Source organism: Taudactylus pleione, unplaced genomic scaffold, assembly GCF_031769625.1.
Source record: "Taudactylus pleione unplaced genomic scaffold, aTauple2 ptg000398l, whole genome shotgun sequence".
NCBI lineage: Eukaryota > Metazoa > Chordata > Amphibia > Anura > Myobatrachidae > Taudactylus > Taudactylus pleione.
In genome coordinates, this window is record NW_028284800.1 from 7,175,235 (window position 1) to 7,192,865 (window position 17,631).

General features: G+C 41.5%; 1 protein-coding gene across 1 annotated transcript in view; it reads right to left on the reverse strand.

Moving 5' to 3' along the window:
* Window positions 1-2,882: 2,882 nt before the first annotated feature.
* RHEB (Ras homolog, mTORC1 binding) overlaps window positions 2,883-17,631 on the reverse strand; it is a 28,521-nt gene continuing 13,772 nt past the window's right edge. Inside the window, exons 2-8 of the mRNA XM_088446440.1 lie at window positions 7,526-7,597; window positions 6,598-6,665; window positions 5,683-5,765; window positions 5,306-5,362; window positions 5,182-5,229; window positions 4,767-4,848; window positions 2,883-3,447 (exon numbers count right to left, since the gene is read on the reverse strand). Coding sequence (XP_088302566.1) covers window positions 3,355-3,447; window positions 4,767-4,848; window positions 5,182-5,229; window positions 5,306-5,362; window positions 5,683-5,765; window positions 6,598-6,665; window positions 7,526-7,597 — 503 coding nt within the window. The 3' untranslated portion in view covers window positions 2,883-3,354. The remainder of the gene's footprint in view (window positions 3,448-4,766; window positions 4,849-5,181; window positions 5,230-5,305; window positions 5,363-5,682; window positions 5,766-6,597; window positions 6,666-7,525; window positions 7,598-17,631) is intronic.

Sequence of the window (17,631 nt, forward strand, 5' to 3'; positions counted from 1 at the left end):
AATGGAGTCTTTTATAGACGACATTACCAGTAGGTGATTTGCAAGTTGTTTTCATAGCATACTTTGTTTTTCTGAACCCCATTTACTAGGAAACTTAAACGGCAATATTGTAAATGTTTTCTGTAGTGTAGAATGTCTTTGTATGCAGACTAGACACATACCACCCCATATATTCTTATGACATTTCTGCTTTCAAGTTTTTTTTTTTTTAATTTCTTGGACACAAATGGGCCCATAATTAATTCAGTGTTTCAGAACAGCCTGGATATTTAGTTTTAAGAACTAGTTTAGAAAAAAAATAAAAATAAAAATATATAAAATCTATTGCTTTGGCATGCCAGGGACAGAGTAATTCTAAATAACTTGGTAGTTTAAAAACCATGGTCTTCATGGTACTACATTCTTAGGGGATTAATGTAATACTTAAAATAAAAATGTAATCTATGAAAAAAAGCTGTGGATCAGTTTAGGTATATATTCCTACCAAACTAGATTAGTTATCAGTTTAACTATATAGTACCAGTAGACAGTTTTAGAAGCAGATTATAGGTTTGGCTCCTGAAAGGACATCCTGCTACAGAAAGTAGCAGATTAAGCAGACATTTGAGGAGTCATGGGATAAAGCATACATTTCAGTAAATTCAATTAAAAGTGGTGCTATGGCAATCTCATGGAGATACTTACAGCATATCACAGTCAAGAACAGCAGTAAAGCTGCCATACATAGCTACTTGGTCACCCTGTAAGCTATCAGCTTTCCAGTTTCAGGAGATCTGTTTAAACCCAGGTTCTATCAAAGAAAATCAGGTAGTATGTGTTAGATCCTTACTATAGATTAGATAGGACATCCTGTGCCCAGCACTAGCATGGTGAGTTGAGCACTCCTCATGGCATTACAGAAGTGACATTAAAACCACATGGGAGCTCTGAAGAGTCAGTAATACACCTATTCTCCAGCTAGCTCTGTAGACCATACACCGTTACTCACCAGGGGAGTTTCGGAAACAGCTATAAATTGTAATAAGCTGAAATGATTAGTCATAAAAACCATGAAAAAGCAAGACCTGGGGCGATTCAAATGTTTTCACCCGCGGCTGACACTAATTCACATTGAGGTAGCAATTCAATTGCGGCTCTGTTCAGAAGTTAGGGGGGACACATTTCTGCTCACACCCTCCTGCGGTGGCGTGCATAAATGTGCAATAATTCCGCTTTGAGCACGCCAACAAGGACTTTAGACTAGTTCTGCAGTTTTACACAGCTCCCACCAATAACACAAGGCTTGGGGCATAATAGTGAGAAAGGCAATCAGTGCCCATCTTAAAAGTAAACCAGCACCAAGTTGCCACACTAAGTACTTTATCACCAACTGCACATTTCTATTTAAAATGCTCTTTGACAAGCTGTAGTTCATTTGTTACATGTGATAACCCAATGTAAGCTAGCTTGTCTTAGATCATGCAACATGATGCAGCACGACTAGAGATGATCTAGAAAGTTGGAATGGTTGTACCCCACCACACTGTATGACTAACACCAGAACTGATTAGAGACCGGAGGAGCCTATGTTGAATTACTGGTAAACAGAGCAGGTCATCCACTGGGGTGGTGTAACTTTGTTAAACAAAGTAATGCAGGTCTGATTCAGCAAGGAACGCAGTTGCTAATATGCACGCAGGTGATTGTGGTGTTCAGAGCAAGCATCGAAGTGTGCGAACTAGCAATTGTGATGGGAACTGCGATTACAGAGGGTACGCAGACCCAGAGCAGAGTGATTGACAGGAAGTGTTTGTGGGTGTTGACAAGGGGGGCGAACAATGCGTGCTATTGCGTTGCAGGTCTTTGCATAAATTAAGCAGCCATAGCACTAACAGTGTGCGTGGCTGTTAGCACTTTGAGTAAGGGCAGGGGTTGTGCAAGTGTTCATATGGGTCAGATGTTAGATTGTTTTGCTATGCTGCATTAGTATACAGATGTGACTAAGGAAAGTGAGCATCCGTCTGGCTGCGATCGCAATGTGAATGCAAACATTTAAATAGCACCGCTGATATTAGCAACTATGGTGCATGCAGAATTGCGATCTGTTGTGAATCAGGCCCTCAGTTGAGAGAAATTACTGCTAGATACTGCATGTCACTGATGTGGCAGCACAATGAAATGTAACAAGCTTTAGATGGAAGGAGAAACACTAAAATGCGGCTGTGCCAGAACATTGTAATGAAGAAATGGTTAAGAAAACTGAACTTCGTTACTTATTGAAGTGTCAGTAAACTCAATCACAAACTGGGTATTTTACAGTTTTCAGCTTAGCAGAGATCTATCCCGCTACGGTTACTGTGTAGTTTATTCAGGTGCATGATACAAGGGGAAATAATGCAGACAAGTTCGATCCAAGTCATCAGGATCTGTTTATTTACTCTTGATGGTGTTTCCAAAGTCAATCTTCCCTGCAGAACATTTACCTCTGAAGACATTTGGTAATCAGAGTTGTAGAGGGCAAACAAAGCCCGGGAGCGACACCATATTATTTTCCAAAAGAAATAAATGTTACTCTGATCCTCAAACAAGAACAGTGAAGGCAAACAGTCCCTACCTACATCACATGTGCTATAGATTACACTCCCAGAAATCAGAATATTCATGACCTTTCCTTGTGAAAAACAACCTCAGGGGATTTTTGGAAGCCTTGTTCTGCAGAGACCAAACAGGAACTCAAATATATCTTACAGACCTTTTTAAATGAACAGTATTTGCTGGTGGCTCAGCTAACACAAAGCCTTGCCCTGTAAGCATCTTTTGCGGTTTACCCCATGGATATGACAGGTGTCCAAGGTAGAGAGACCCCCCCATGCAGTTTATTCAGAAAGAACAAGACTAAAGCGTAAGGTCTGCAGCTGTTTTATTTACAATTTTACACTGAACAATGATAGAAACAGACTTTCAAGCCTGGTTAGGTAAAGAATAATGTAACAATAAGTATCATTTAAGTGATTACAATATTATAAACAAACTACACTGAAAAAAGTTAAATGCCAGTTAAAGTATTGGCCATATTAAGAAATAGGATATACAAATTGTGTGTGATTGAGAAGCTGAAGATGGTAGAGATCTGCACAGAAGTCAGATTTCTGTATAAACTGAAAAAAAGAAAAAAAAAAGAAAAATAAAGGCTGTGACCATCCTTATCTTATCTGCTTAACCCTTTCATTCCCAGAAGAGGCCACAAGGCTATTGCTAGCGTTACCACCTCTCACAGGAAAGGAATTATCATCAGGAAAGCCTAGTATTGTAGAACAGGCAGTTTGCTTATTCAAGTAGAATATATTCCCAGTGTCCGCAGCTTGCGTAGTGGAATTACATTACGGAGCAGGACGACTTCCCTTGTGAGCATCCACCATCAATTTTTTCTGCTTCCAAAATTATTCTTTTAAAAACATCAACAGCAGTCTAAAGAAACAAAGGCACAATTTTAAAGAGCATAAAAGTTACAGAATAATGTTATTTGTTAGACACATTCAGATGATACTCTAATAGCAGAGTTTGGGAACCTTGCATACAGATATGCTTGATCACAGGTGACTTAATTAGTACCTCAGACAATCTGATTTAATAATCTGGACTCAAGCATGGATATCTTTAAAACCTGGACTGTAATGGGGGAGTTTGGAAACCTCTGCTGTATGCAAAGAATTGGACGGGGCAAAATTCCTGCCATTTCATTAGTCTGCATCTTTACAGATGGTCTAAAACTTATGGCTTCATACTGTAAGCCAAGAACAGACTACTTGCCCACCCGTTTTACCTGTCCCTTTTATACACAGTAGCAAAATTTGCTCAGGGTCTCTTAACCAGTATGTACCCCCATTCGATGCTCACATGCCCTCTGAGGTGTGTCAATACAGTGTACCCATTAATATAGGACCTCTCAAACGCAGCTAAACTGTTTCACACGTTTAAGTCTTAAAAATCTGAATTAAGGATATATTTTATCTACAGATGTGTCCATACATCTTACCTCAGTGCGCCAAAAGTCATGTTAAGCATGAGTGAGCACCATGCAACTCTGATTAGGATGCAATTATAGTTAAGGTCGCACAAAGACGCTCGGTGCTACAAAGCGTTGTATATACCTGCATACAAAATGCTACGTTAGTGTCAGCGGCTGTGACACAAGCATTTTGCATGCAAATACAGCCATAGTTGCTCTCAGAATATAGGCATGTCGCATATTTTAATCGGCAGAAACAGCTTGTGTATCTGGTATGCATCACTTTGCGAATAAAACTCACTAAGGTAAAAAGTTGCACGAAAAGACGCACAGCGCTAAAATGTCAAGCCACAGCATGCAGTGACTAGAAGGGCTGTTTAACGTACAAGGAAGATATGTGCACACATCTGTACAAAGAGGTTTCTATGAATAAAACTAAAATGTCCCGATGAATTGGAGCAACCCATTTGGGATACAGCTATTAGAGGCAAGTTTAGGCTATAGATTACAGATGTTGGCTAAATATCCATTCTAAGTACACTACTAGTAACAAATGTTCATGCAGGCAATCAAATATAACTGCAATGCTGTGACAGATGTGTTGGTTGCCAAGTCTTTGGCATGAGATTGCTAGTATAAATGCAGCTGTACATAGGAATGTATCATTTACTGTATTCAGCAATTACAATCTCATTACTGTAACCTTTCAATCTGCAATAAGGCATAAATCCAAGAATTGGACAAAGCCATAAATATCTCTGCACAGTCTAAGACCTACCTGATTCTCCTTGGCAGAAGACTCCAGGAAAGCTGCATGCCACGATTCTGCCAGGGCTTTCCCTTCTTCATAGCTTATCACCCTGTTTAACAAGTCAGATGTTAGATTTATAGTCAACATTAGAGGAACTGAAACATTATACATTGTTGTAAGTTTGTCTCATCATAAACTAGAAAGTTGACTAATGACAGTAATGCAAGATTAACTTAATGCATTTTATGCCAACATTGCTTGATAAGACAGAATGACAAATATGACCAGTTTGTCAATTACCCATTGTCACCTCTATTCTGTACTGCTGGACCATTAATAAGTTACTACAGAGATCACTACCAGCTGCTCAGCCAGAAGTTATGTCAGTCTCTCTCTAGGAAGAAAAAAACAAAAACACTTAATTTGTAAGTGTATCACAAACCTTTCCATGTGCAAGTCTTTCTTGTTTCCAACCAACATAATGGGTACCCTGCAGGAGGAGGCACACTATTAGAACAGGTAGGTGGTGTTACTTATTTGTAATATGCAAATTGATGGTAACTTACTGGACTTTTCCCACCATATCCAGCAATTTTTCATGGATAACTTTAATGACTTCAAAACTGGAAAGATGAGAAACATTGTTAGGATGCAGAAGATCCATGAACTGAACTCAACTCTAAGCAAGCAGAGGTCAGGGGGTTTATGGGAGAAAGCTCATGCATAATGTGTACAAGTTAACCTGTTATTTCCATCAAGCCACCAACATTTTACAGACTGGGGAGGAGCTTGTAACCCAGAAATCAGAACCAACTGCCATGAACATGAGATTAGATAGCGGCAGTAAGCGCAGTCCTCGTACCAATTTCATAAACAAACATTTTTTACACAATTACCACACCTACATCATAAGCAATTACATTTCTGCAAAGCCATAAAATACCTTTTGATTGAGGTGACTGAATATACAAGTATATATCCATTAATGTCTATGGAGTAGGTCTGGGGGATTATGGAAAATTCATCCTAGGAAGGAGAAAACAAAATTGGAGAACAGTATACAAGCCTACTACAGATTCTACATACATGTGTAAGTCCAAACACAGCTGCTAGAGACACTGGGATTTGGCAAACCACCATCAAGGCAGCCGGTGTGGCAATTTAAAGTTAAACCGCAAAAGCTGCAAATGGGGACACAAGACTCTAAAGCAGACACGAGAACAGTGTGAAAGGCACCGATCTGGGTACAACCCAAATCAGCGCTGCAATGTAAAGGATATGTCCTGGGGCTGACTTGATTTGGAACAGTGTTCCAAATCCTGGGTCAGACCCTGGACTTTAGTATAAAAGGGGTATAACCAGTGGAGGCTCCAGAGGTGGGGCTGCAGCACAGTTCAAAATTGAAACAGGGGAGTCACACCAACTGCCAGTGAGTACCAGTCAGCAGAGTTTGAAAGGACAGTTGGTGCGACTCCCCTATTTGAATTTTGAACTGCGCTGCAGCCCCACCTCTGGAGCCGCCACTGGGTATAACTAATATCAAATGGAAGCTACCTAGACCACTTCATGCACCCGAGCCAAAATTCTAAACAACTGTTTAACATGTTATCTGAATGGAGCGTGTATAAAAGTCAGCTTCCTGAGAATACATACAGTTCTAAAGTACAGCTTAGATGCACTTGATACAGCAAGTATTACCTACAAATTAGGTTTCATTCTAATGATCCAACAAAAGTTATTTGAAAAAGTTGAAGTGCTAAAAAAAAAATTAAATAAAAAAAATAAACTGGATGAGATGTGCTAAACTTCACATCTCATCCACCCCTCACATAAATGTAGAAAGTGTTCATGTACGTACTTGTCCAGCAGTGTCAACTAGCTGAAGGTGGTAATCTTGTCCATTCACAGATATCAGTTTAGTAAATGCTAGAAAAAAAAAAAAAAAAAAATAATGAAAAACATTTCACATTATGAACAGGTCAGTAGCAGGATACACAGCAACAGTTCAACCATGGATATGACTGATACACATGACATTAGACATTTAATTATGCCCTATAGTGTGCCAAACAGATTAGTGTTGGTCACTTAGTTTGTTATTTTCAATGTTTATTTTTCAAACGCATGGGGGAAGAGCAATAGAAGTGGTTAAATATCTATTTAGGATAGTTGAGGGATGTTAACTCAGAGGTTCCCAAACTATGCCATTGCAGTCCAGGTTTTAAGGCTGCCCATGCTTGAGCACATGTGACTTAATTAGCAAGTCAGCTGATTTAACAATCTGGACTCAAGCATGGATATACTTAAAACCTGGCCTTGGCTTGTAATGGCAGAGTTTGGGAAACTATTAACTGCTTTGAAGACCTTAACACAAAGATATTAAAAATCACAAGCAGGAGGAAGTGAAGGCACATGGACAATAAGATTGCATAACTGCAAACCATCTAGTAAGACCGGAGGTGGACTAAAACCTTTAGGACAAGCCAGTCACTGCAGATTACAGGGTAGGGAGGATTCAAACTCCTAATCTCCTCATGCCAACGTGAACACAGAATGAAGTGAGCAGGATAAGCTGCGCAGTCTGGCACTGAGCTGGGTAGGACACATACATACACAATTTGAAATGTCTGAGTTATTCTGAGAAGATAAGTATTTACAAAATATGTTTTCATTAATTAAATGTTCCAAGCAGACGTTATCCCACCTAGAAGATACTAACCTCTACTTTGCTTAAAATAAAGAGGAAACTGTAGAAGACATACAAGCTATTTAATAAAATCACTTACTGTTTTCTATAGTGGGATCATACGAGTCCACAAACTGTCCTTCAACAAACTGGATTGTTAATGAAGACTTTCCTAGAAGAACACGAGAATGAATAGAAATTACTAGAGAGTACAGTTCAGGGATGTGTTCAGTGTATTACACATGCGAGCAATACGTAGGACTGAGGCGGCTCACTAACATCTGGCTATTAATTGTGATTTATATCTAATGCCTGAAAAGAACATTCAAAAAGGAGAATTAATGGGTGCCCAAAGGAGCAATTGAACGGTTTTGGGCGCCCATTAAATTTGCGACCGATTGAAGTAACAACTGAATTGCTCAGTCAGGTGCCAGTTTAAAAAATAAACTGGCAAGGATAGTGCATGAATAAAGTAAATGTACTAAGGGGCATACACCCCAGACAGTGTGCTGAAAGATATTGGGTGTACACACTGAACGATAGTTGCCTATATCATTCAGTGACGTCATCCTGCCACATGTGTGAATAGGCACTTAGTCAGGTTGGCCTGCATGTTTGCGCAACAGCAAACAGTTAATGACCCGTGGGAGCGCACATTGTTGTGTGCATACACACTGGACGATATGATCGATATATCATTGAACAATATGGTTAACTTATCATCTAGTGTATATGCTCCATTCGGTTTCAAAGTTTACCCATTTCACCAGCACAATGTGCACAAGCCCTTTTGTGTACCTGTAACATACTAGAACATGTATACTTACTAATTCTTAAGTATAATGTTTTAAGTGACAATTTAAACAGATTTATGTTTAACTCTTGTTTTGATGAGCATGATCCAGACACATCAGGTACTCAGTTTAAATGCCCATGTGCGAGTCCAGGAGTTACACTACTACAGATGCCAGCAACCCGTAGCTGGAAGAGACTACTTGTGTTCAAAGCCAATACCCATTTCCAAAACCAACCTTAGGCCTTTTGTCTTTACGATAGTAAAGCTGCTAATCAACCAAGAATGCATTACACTTTACTCGCACCCGCAGCTGTCTAAAGTGATGGGCGCTTTGCAATTGTTTGTGCGGCAGGCACCCATTACTTATAGCACGTGTCCATGTGCACCAGGATTACTAAACCCATGCAGACTTTAGGCTCCCAAAAGCCTGACTTAGGTGGTGAGCAGAAATCGCCCCAAAGGAGTGGCGACACTTCTATTTGTGTACGACAATCTGAAGTGCTATGTTGCTCAGACGCAGCTTTTTTCCATGACAAGTACCATTTTGCTTAATTTACAGACGCCGTTGCACACAGATATCCAAGTGTTGCATTGCAATTAAGATGCATTTTCGACCAAAAAAAAAAAAACCTCAGTGCAAGCAGAGGTGCATGGGACCTGGCAGCTCACTAACACCAGGCATGTCCCCTACGTGGTGTATTGAGGCTAGGCGTGCGAGGACACATCTAACCGTGCACCTTGGCAAAACCATGTTGTGGGGCAGCTTTAAATTGCTGTGTAAAAATAAAATCTACCTAGTATTTATGGGCTACATGCAGAAGCTGCCAGTATTTATCCAGCATGCAAAAAAAAATAAAATAAATGTGTTTGCACCCTTTGTATTACAACATGGTTTGTCCAGGTGTCCAGTTACTTGCTCTTTTTTGCAAACATCTCAAGCTGGCTCCATGAACGTAATGAGTGCAGAGTACTCCAGTGGACTTCAGTCACCAGATATCTATACAACTGAGCACTTTTGGAAGATGGTGGAATGGGAGATCAGACAAATCTCCAGCATCTGCATCTTTCCATCATGTCAAAATTGATCAGAACCTCAAAAGGCAGAGGTTCCACACATTCATGAGTCCATGGCACAAAGAATTTAGGGTGTTCTAGAGGGAATCAGTAAGCATTACTACCTAACCCTCCCCCAGGGGGGTGCCTAAGCCCAAAAACCTAACCCTCCATCCCCCGCAGCTGTACGAGACCGGCTTACCTTCGTTCGGTATGCCGGGCACCCGGTGTAGGCCAAATGACAGACGTCGGGATTTCGATGCCTGTCATTAGTACCTTGTCGGAATTACAGTCGGGAACCCGCCAGTCAGCATTTCGACTGTCTGCTTCCTGACTGCATCCCGTTCTGGAGGCAAAAATAATGATTCCTACACAGTACAAGGTGTATCTAGAGTTGCTAAAGAGTGTAGAACATGCATTTTAACGATACGCAGACAAGGATACATAAGCAAATTTGATCTCAGAAGCAGTCAGCCAGCTTGTAAAGTGAGAGATTGCTGCATTGTTTGGGTCAAAAAACAAGAGTATAGTAAAGAGCTGTGAAGCCCAACTAATGTACTACACATGACTAAAGACAATACAAATAGCAATAGATTGTTATAAACATACCCAGACTACATTCCACCTGGGTTTCTACAATCCCTTGGGAGAGTTCTAACCCAAACTAAATCCTGCATGACTGTTATACAGTGCGCTTCAATTGATTGTCTAGTATGGAATGCAGTAGTGTTCAGACAGACAGTTATAAATAGCTGGATGAGGAGCTAGAGCAAAATACAGCATCAAGGTTCTTCTATATTAAATGCTAGTAGTAACCAAATGCAATCATGTTTTAAAATGAAACAATCCTGTGGGCATGATTCTAAACTTGTGATCCTGGCTCCTATTAGAAACATTGTTCAGGTCTGTGACTGCCACATAGAAAGTTAGAACTACACCAATGCCAGAGTAGTAATTTCAAGGTCATTAACACAGGAATTTAGCACAGTATGGGTATATTAAGCATGTACCTGATGTGAATTGGTAGCAAAGTTCTATATGCCCCACATGCATTCTACTTTTGTTAAGTGGTGGATGAACATTAAGTCTGCATTTAAAAATGTTCTTATACACCCGTCAAAACAGTGTTCTCCCCACGCTTTCTCAGGCGGTCCCCTCCTGCCGCCAAACACTGACGTGGCCAAAAGTTGGGCACAGCGCAGCTTATTGGCCGCGTTAGAGCCAGGCGGCGTCTGAGAATGATCTACTCTGCCCTCTACTCTCAGTAGAGAAGAAATGGCACGCCTCAGTGAGAAGCCATACCACCCTCTGCAACCACCATTAGACACCACCTCCAAAATGCAGCAACAGGAAGCCCACATGGTTTTCTCGCTGCCTGGCTGTGCTGCCAAGCACTGGGGCATTTCTGGGGAGAACACTGCATTAGAACAGTGGCAAAAACAGCTGACCAGTCAAGGCATGGACTCCACAAAACTAAAGATTTTTGGTGCCAGATACCACATGACGTTAGAAGCAGATCCTAGACGATCAAAATGAGTGATTGAACGATAATCTTTCTAAAATTTGGTCTTTTAGAGGTAATCATGCAAACATGCTGGTCAACCGAACGATAGTCAGGTTCAGTATGTTTGCGGATGATTGATTGTGCCTGCACTGAAAGATATATTGTTCAGTGTGGGAACCCTGCAGTGTTGTTAACGTTCAGTCGTTCCCGATATTGTTCAGTCTTTTCACTGTTGGGTAGTGGATACCCACCTTAAGTTGCAAGGCTCAGACTTTTTCCAGCATGTTTGGAGGTCAAACCAACACCTTGAACTCCATGTTCTTCAAACCATTCCTGAACAATTTTTTGCAGTGTGGTAGAGTGCACTGCCCTGCTAAAAGGCCACTGCCATTAGGCAAAACCATTGCCATGAAGGTGTACTTGTCTGACATGTACTACCTAAACATTGTTGCAAAGTAACATGAATGCCAGGACCCATGTTTCCCCAGTAGAACATTACCCACAGCATCACAATGCCTCCACTGGCTTGCCTTCTTCCCATAGTGCATCCTGGTGCTCTTTTCCACAGATATGATGCACATGCCCCCTGCAGCCTACATGTAAAAGGAATAGTTATTCATTAGAACAGGCCACCTTCCATTGCTCCATGGTCCGGTTCTGATGCTCACTTGCCCATTGTAGGCACTTCAGTGGTGGACAGCGGTCAGCATTGGCACACTGACAGGTGTGACTAAGCTGCGCCATACACAGCAACCTGCGCTACACTGTTCTGACATCTTTCTCTCATAGTTATTACATTTCAGCAATTTTGCCTCAGTGGCTCTTCTGTGGGATAGGACAAGACTAGCTAGCCTTCGCTGCCCATGCACCTTGGGCACCTATGTCCCAGACTGCCCTTCCTTGGAGTACTTTTGGTAGGTACTAGCTACTGCATTCCAGGACACCCCACAAGACCTGTAATTTTTGACCCATTACGATTAGGATACACACACCAACCATTGAAAGGAGCCACTGTAAAGAGATCAACGTTATTCACTTCATCTGTCAGTGGTTTTAAGGTTATGGTTGATGGGTGTACACTCCAGTGTATAGGTGATCCTTTAGTGCCATGCAGCATAAATACTGCAAATTAGTTAGATGCTTTATAGCATGGTGGTCAATCTGATACTTAGTTTACACTTTCAAGACAATTGAGCTGGTGCACAGGTGTAGTCAATAGTCACATTTAAGAGATGTGGTGCATTCATCCCTAACTGACAAGTTCTACAGAGAGAGACTGTCTAGCGCTGAACCGAAAATGGATTAGTCCCACAGCTGTTTAAAATACTCAGACTCCTGCTTCAGGATAGGTTATACCTTACCTTATCAAGTTAACAAAAAAAAATAGTAATAAAGAAGCGCTGTCTAAATATTTCAAATTAACAGTTTAATCACAAAATACACATTTTGTTAATACATATATATTTTTTAACAGTATAACCTAGTGACATAAAACACATCCATAAAGTCTAGAAAATCTAGTCAGTGACATACATGTGCTATTAAAAGGAAAGTTCAATATAGCAGATAATTGTGCAATGATAACAGTCAGCTATATCTATGATTAGATCGCACTGATACACATGCGACCATATAAAACATTCCAACAGTAACTTTCACCACATGATTGTTGAAACAATTTGGAACTGTATAAAACTCATTTTGCAACATTAAAGGATATAAATATGTCTCCAGTATTAAAAATCCAAAATCAGAAAGGTTTTTTTTGCAAGCCAGTACTTCCAGATGTCTGTTTAGCAAACTCCAAGACAAATTTTTTTTTTATGTAATATACTGAAAGTTTTTTGAATGGTCATACAAAGTATTGGTGACAAATACTGACAGTGTTGAATGATGTAAACTTATCAGACTTTAGTAAAATATGCTTAAGGAGGGTATCCACTACCAGACAGTGAAAAGACTGAACGATAACGATATCGTTATTGTTCACTACACTGCAGGGTGCCCACACTGAACCATATGTTCAGTGCAGGCAAAATCAATCTGCAAACATGCTGAACCAGACGATAGTCAGGTTGACCAGCATGTTTGAACGATGATAGATGTCTAAAACCAAATTCTCAGATGATTTTCAAACAATTATCGAACAATTTTATCGTTATCGTTCAACTTTATTGTCTAGTGGATACCCCCCTTTATAGCTTAGCTCCTCCAGAGTTTATGGAGACAGGAGAGCTGATCCTGTCAGCATGAATTATTGCTGCAGAAACATGGTACACTCACATTTTATGCTCTTTCCTCCTTAGGGCTCCTTCTTTCCTCCTTAGGGCTCCGGTTTTAGTCCGTACAAGAAATCCAAAGAGATATTGCTAGGTGCTGGTGTCCAGCAGGATTACCGGCATATGCAGAGTGATCACACTAACTGCTGATCACAATGAAACCTTCTACCTTTAAGACCAATCAGCGGCTTCTTCAGGAAGTAAGAAGTGTGTGGCTATTCACAGAAGTAGACTCTAAAGATTGAAAAATCTGATGGTGACTGAATTCCAGGTACTACTCAAGTGGTGTAATAGCCACATCACTTACTTCCTGAAGAAGCCGCTGATTGATCTAAAGGCGGAGAAATGTGTAGAAGGTTTCAAGGTGATAAGCTGTTCCCGTGATCACACTGCATATGCCAGTAACCCCGTTGGACACCAGCGCCTAGCGATATCACTTCGTATTTTTTATACGGACTAAAACCGGAGCCCTAAGGAGGAAGGATTGAGCATAAAAACCCTTGTTAAAGGCGCGAGAACCGGCATTATCCGACCACACAGCGCACTGAACTGAGTTGCCGCCTATCTGTGGGTAACTGAAAATGGGTACACTTGTGCAACCAGGACATCTGCACGATGTCCCGGAACACCTTGGACATCGCATGATTGCCGGAACACAATGCAGCGACTAATGAAGGACAGCACAATCACTCGTTCATTAACATGCATGGCGCTGCATGCGATATAAGGTTTTATGTGCAGCACACCCAACCAGACATTGCATGCAACGGTGGGAACATGCATACAAGGCACAACATGCACGATTTTACGCTCCGATTTGGCCTAATCGGAACAAAAATGCTCCAGTTTGTACTCTGGGCCCGATTAAGACCTTCTCACTAGATGTGTTCGCACGCAGCAAAAGCATGCAAATCTGCAATTGCTCGGCAAAGCAATAGCACACCCACTGTCTTGGTGTGCGATCTCGGTGTGTATTTAGACACCCATCAGCCTGACTTAAGAGACCCACTTTCCTTAGTCATCTCCAGTAAGTGTATACAGCAATCAGTAACATCGAGTACCATCAGAAGCGAACGCAGAACTTGTGGTTGACCATACCCTACCGCAAGCTGTTGTGGTACATATGCAGACTCAGGTGCACAGATGTTGCATATCAAATTAATCAGCACAGTCTGCTTGTGCGTCCTAGGCGCATTTTCGTCAAAAAAGAAAGACACCCGATGCTAGCAAAGTAACACGACCTGGCGGCTCACGCCAGGCAAGTTGCACTGCATGGCATATTGAGGCTAGATGTATGAGGGACACATTCGTAAGCTACAGCACCACATTTTAGGGGAGACTGTTCCAGTCTAAAGTCACTGGGAGCTATACAATTGTTTGCGACAGGCACGTTTGAGCCCCGATGCACAGGATTAGGAGTGTTAAGCTGCTTCTCACATGCAGACTGCTCACTCAGGGTGATACGAGGAGAAATCCATGATAAGTGCAGCCTTGGGGCTGGACACCCAAAACAATTGAATAGTTCCTGGTCACTTTAGATGGGAGCGATTAACAACTGAATCGCCCCCTTTAAGGTTTTTACATCTAGTTCAATTACGTTCTAATAAATAGTTGGAGTGGTGGGCCTCTATTTTGCTGAAGATTTCAAATGGGCAGGCACACAGGGAAAGACAGCCAGGTTATCCACATAGGGTGCCAAGAACAGTCATTCAGTTCCTGACATCCAAACATGCTTTAGTGAGAAAATTCTGTACAGCTTTGTTTGAAAAAGGAAATAAGTCACAGAAATGACTAAGCAACAAAATGGCAATATGCTACAGCTAGCCTATACATTCAGATTGGAGTTGGTTAGTAAAGTCTGGTTGGATTGGAGATTATATTAAAGGGAGTTCAATCATCTGTGGGCTTATGGCACGGCTTCAGCTCCCAAGTAAAGTGCCAGGAGCCATTCAATTAGTGGCACCTCCAGAGCATCAGTTACCAGTCACATTCATATTTCCTCTAACAGCTCAGCTACAACTGCTTGCAGACCAGGACAGTGGAATGTCTGCAGGTATGATCCAACTTATCAGGACACCATATTTCAGTAAATTGAAGGGTTAGCTCAAAATTATAGAAAGACAATTACCCAGGTCAGTATTCTGGTTTATTGGTTGAAGGGCAGAGACCGTTTAGTTTATCTTGTGGAAAATGTCCAGGATGGATCTGGCAATGTGGGAAATGTCAGCATTGTAGATGTATAAATGTAGAATACACGTGAACAGTGCAGTCAATAGGGTCTGATGTTTCCAGACTAGAATTAGTATTGTGACCTGAAATGTCATCTGCTGCCTTTTATGTTTGTTAACTTCACAGTGAAATAACGCTTCCTGAAGTTCCAGGAATTGTGCCCTCCACTATCACATTACTGAAGCAAGTTATTGTTTCTGACAATCCTAGAGGTAAATCCAAGCACTAAACATACACATTTAGGGTCCATTGAAAAACTAAGATTGATATGTTCCAGTCCAATCTAAACCAAAGAAAGCCACAATCCAGGATAATTTCCTGCATTAACCCTCTACAGTACAACTGCTAGGATCAGATTCTTAAATACAACATTCCAGTCAGTTCTCAGAAATGCAGCCATTAGGGAGCTTGTATAGGTCAGAGGGACAGCTGGTAACTGGTTTGGTGATTAGGTTATATGTGCCATTATATGCAATTCTGGTCAGATGGAAGGCAGGATGAGCAGATAGTTTATAAGAATTATGAATTAGTAAAATAAAAATCGTTCAATTGGGGGGGCGCGATTCATTTAAATGTGAGCGAGCTCCCAGAGCTATTCAATTCAGTGCGGTGTTTGGGTGGACTAAGGATTTCTCACACCCCCCTGCGGATGAGAGGAGAAAACCAACCAAAGTGCCAGGTGCGCAGCTGTTTCTGCTCAGAGCGGCGCTGACATGCCCGTCTCTTTGGTCAGAGAATGACTTAACGTGCCTTAACACCCTTGTTAAGGCACATTAACTGGCATTCTGACCACACAGCGCACTGAATAGCTCCGGGACTCGCTCCCGGCACTATTCAATTTGCATTGATTTGAATCGCCCCAATGCTCACAAGGGGAAGAGGAACTTCCCAAAAAGACATGTGGGAGCAATTGTTTTGAGCACCTGTAGCATCGATCTACTCAACAGTGTGTGAGACCAGGCAGACACTGGCCGCATTCTCACATCCAAAATGCAGGGTGCTGCGTAAAGCATCTTTTCCTGTGCCAAGTTGCCAGTTTGGGAGCCCAAACAGGACATTAGGTTTTGGGTAAAAGTTATCAGCATCTTGATATGCATCATGTCAACATTATGACTGCTGACACTACATATGTATACCATACAAGAGTCACTAACTGCAGGAAGTTTTGACATTGCCTATGATCCACTACTTCAAGCTGATTTTCCCCTAAACAAGATATCAGATAGAGATGCCTCTATTGCTCCATTTTCCTTTCACCAAGGAAGGGCCCTGCAGGGCCAGTTTGGACTGAGAGGGTGCAAGTAAATTGTTTTTTTTTGGGACACCCAATGGAGAAACTGTGCACACCCAAAATCACAGGGTTTAGCTGCCTAACCCAGTCTAAAGCCTTGCATTGGGCGCCCAAATAGCCAACTTATCGCACATTTCTGCTCGCCACCTCAGGAGGCTATGAGCAGAAGTGTGTAACTGTGGCTATGCATGCCCAAACAAAGCAGCACTTGAGAAAGGAGCCAAGGACATTTGAGATAAAGTAGGAAACTGGGATAGGTTTAGTTAAGGGGTCAGGAGAAAGGTTAATGAACCAGTCTGCACAAACTGATATTCCATACCTACATAGTTTTCCAATAGCCCTATAGCAGTTAATTCATAGGGAAGGTTTCCACAACTGGAAGTTTTGTTCAATGGCCCAAACATTTTAATTGTTCACTTTTGGACAAATCCCCTAAAGTTTGCCGATGACGTCATTTCACCAGCCGAAAACTTTTCCGTGTTCAATTCCAAAGTTGCGGGAACACCCTGCAGCCTTGGAACAGTTCGCCAAAGGTAGACTACAATAAAAAAAAAAAAGCGACTTTAGATCACCCCAAAAAGTACTAAGTACTTTTGTTTTGGGGTTGAAAAAGTTCAAAGTTGGGGGAGGTGTCAGGCTGATTTCACCAAATCTGACAGTACTCTGTTTGCATTTCGCCAGGTACTGAAAAACGATACTTTAAAAGCTAACTTGTCATCTATATATTAAACTGCATACAATTTTTAAGTTAGTTTGAACCATGCAGGACTAGCACTGTAAACCCTTCTTTAGGCACTCTATGGAACTGATCACTGACTGGCAGCAAAGCTCTTTTCATCTTTGCAGCCTCCAGCCTCTTATTCCAGCCATACCACATCAGCAGCACAAGAGCAGACATGGCTGAAACTTACCAGCCACACACACCATCTCCACCAATAGCTTATATCAGGGCATGACAAATACCAGGTTGCCATAGCAAAAGACGCAGGGTGCACTGGCCGATAGATCAGCCATTCAATTGAACGGCCGATATATCATGGGTGCGGTGGCCAGT